The sequence below is a fragment of the Buceros rhinoceros genome, unplaced genomic scaffold, assembly GCF_000710305.1.
Source record: "Buceros rhinoceros silvestris isolate BGI_N320 unplaced genomic scaffold, ASM71030v1 scaffold38147, whole genome shotgun sequence".
In the NCBI taxonomy this organism is placed as follows: domain Eukaryota; kingdom Metazoa; phylum Chordata; class Aves; order Bucerotiformes; family Bucerotidae; genus Buceros; species Buceros rhinoceros.
The window spans coordinates 24,832-27,414 of record NW_010422273.1 but is presented as its reverse complement, the minus strand read 5'-3'; the positions used below and the strand labels follow the sequence as shown (position 1 = coordinate 27,414).

The 2,583-nt window shown below is 39.8% G+C and overlaps 1 protein-coding gene across 1 annotated transcript in view; it reads left to right on the top strand.

Moving 5' to 3' along the window:
• Positions 1-967: 967 nt before the first annotated feature.
• Positions 968-2,583, top strand: part of LOC104496804 (ATP-binding cassette sub-family C member 8-like) — a gene marked incomplete at its 5' end in the record, with an annotated part of 21,631 nt that continues 20,015 nt past the window's right edge. The window contains 3 exons of the mRNA XM_010139971.1: positions 968-1,093; positions 1,791-1,890; positions 2,483-2,583. The exon at positions 2,483-2,583 is cut by the window's right edge and continues 4 nt beyond it. Coding sequence (XP_010138273.1) covers positions 968-1,093; positions 1,791-1,890; positions 2,483-2,583 — 327 coding nt within the window. The remainder of the gene's footprint in view (positions 1,094-1,790; positions 1,891-2,482) is intronic.

The following is a 2,583-nucleotide window of genomic DNA, read 5'->3' as shown; positions in this document are numbered from 1 at the left end:
TTATTATATTTTATTAAGGAATTTTAAATAAAAACGTAATTTGAAGTGTATGTGATGGCCTCCTGAATCTTTCTAGCAAAACGGTCAGAAGAATTCAAGGTCCAGCCCCATTACAGGTTTCCTTATTAAATTGACCACAAAAAGATCCTTGTTTGCTTTACTTTTTCCTTTCCTCTGCTGTAAATTCTTAGCAATAAGAGGAATAGATTATTTCCCCACCCCCTCCACCCCCTCCCCATGGAAATTTCTGAGCTTCCAGGGAGAGAGGAAAATAAATACTGCATTAACTGTTTTTCTAATGATGTCGTGTGGATTTTGAATCTACATGCCTCGTTTTCCAGTTCTCCTTGAGAGATCTACAGTGAAGGTAGTTACACTGGGTGCATAATGCAGTTCCACCGATATAAACCAGGAATCCACACCCTTCAGACTTTGTCTTGCATATATAATTTTTTTCTCAAACTGTGTCCACTGTTTATGCCTCTGAAGGCTTTAGGCTTCAAGCTTTCCCGTATATCAGGTCCCTGGTTTCAAACAGCCGGTGAAGCCAGCATGCATGCTCATACCTGATTGCCTGAGTGAGGGTGAAGCATGCTGCGCACAGCGTGCTGCTGAGAGCCTTTGCCTTCTAGGAGGTAAGAGAGCTCTCAGATCTTACCTTGCTAATGACTTGTATTTAGGAAGAGTAATGACCTCTCCCATCTGCTGACAGGGACCCTGTTCTTCTGCTTTCTTACTGAAAAGCCACCTGCCTTTCTGAAGCACGCACTGCAGGAAGTTTCTGGGTTTGCAGCATCTGTAGTAAAGAGGATAGAGTCAAGAAATCACTGTCTGGTTAGAAGACAGATTTGTTCGCAGAAATATTCTTTCAGAAAAGAGAAAATTCTGTCCAGGCACAGCAACAGAGCTTTAAAATGAATAGAGATACATGGCTATTTATCTCATGACTTGTGTTTCTAACTTTTAGATAATTGCGATGAAAGATGGTAACATCCAGAGGGAAGGAACGCTCAAGGACATTCAGAAATCAGAGACTGAGCTCTTCGAACACTGGAAGACATTAATGAATCGACAAGACCAAGAGCTGGAGAAGGTTTTTGATGGGCAGGGCAATGGGCATTTACAAAAAATGTGACTTTTTTTTTTCTTAGGTTGAAAGCATTAGCAAGGATTGACATGCTGTGTGGGATTTCTGAGTAGGAATGTACTATTACTATTACCATTATTATTTATCTATTAAGACAAATCCCTTCGCCTGGACATCCCGTACTTTCCTGATACCGTTATCTCTGATCCATTCTTGATAGAAAGCCCTATCAAAATGTTCTTGTCTAAAGAATATTAAATTGGGCATTTTAGGAAAAACATTGGTAACGTGCAATACTGGCAGCTGTTTCTATAAATATGCCTGAATTTACTCATTGCATTGGGTAGAAGTTTTTTGGATGTGCCTATATCAAGCTCTTTAAATCGTTAACACATTTTGTCATTGATGCTATAACACAGGAAGAATGAGATATTCAACCGAGTCATTATGAATTCAGGGATATCTGTTCAAGTTAAGATTTCAAAAGGGCTGGGATTGACAACCTGAAATTAATGTCAGATACCTAATTTATGTCCTCTGGTTTTACACAGAGGTAGCAAATCCATCCCCTATTGGCTGCCTGCTGTAAGATTCTCACTTTTAGTTTTCAGCGATGTTCTGATTGGAAACAAATTATTTCAGAGCTATAGTAATTTTTTTATTCATTCTCTGGTTGAAAACATATGAACTGTCCCTTTCTTAGGAGACTATTATTGAGAGAAAAACTGTTTTGGAAAGGACAAATCTCCGGAGGACTATGTATTCCCGTGAAGCTCTGCTGAAGGATGATGAAGAGGATGAAGGTAAAAGGGCACACTTTGAACTCAGCACCACTACATTACTGCTCCACAGTGAAAGGATGTTAGAATGAATTAACGTAATTCAAACTGGTAAGGGAGTAATAATTTTTCAGGTGGATCCCGATTCATAAGAGTGCTGTTTCCATTGGTGTAACCTCTGGGCTACAGTCATTTCAAGCATTCAGAAGTCATAGGTTCTCCCCGCTTTTGAGGGGTTTTTTCCTTATGCTTGACCATGATTTGATAACAATAGAGGAATAATATTGAATAATTTATGCTAGGTGAGATTCAAACCTGTCAGTAGCAAAGCACGTTTGTTTATGGTTTTACGTAGGAAAACATTGCGATTAATTTTTTTCAAGCCAATACTTTTAAATTGCAATGGACAAAGACGTAGATCACCTAGTGCTAAGGTTTTTTTGCATCTTTTTAGCGTGGATTACCACTATCTTTAGCAGGTTAATATGTGCCTGAGCAGGTAATTTCATCTTCATCCTGTGTGATTAGACCAGTTTGTAGCCACCGCTTGCCAGTCCCTGTGAAAGGCGTGTACGAGTAAGTCAGTGTGGCTGTACCTTTTCATTGCACGTTGCAGAAGAAGTAACAGAAAGCGATGATGAAGACAACCTGTCTTCAGTGCTGCATCAGAGAGCAAAGATGCCCTGGAGAGCCTGTGGCAAGTACCTCAGCGCAGCA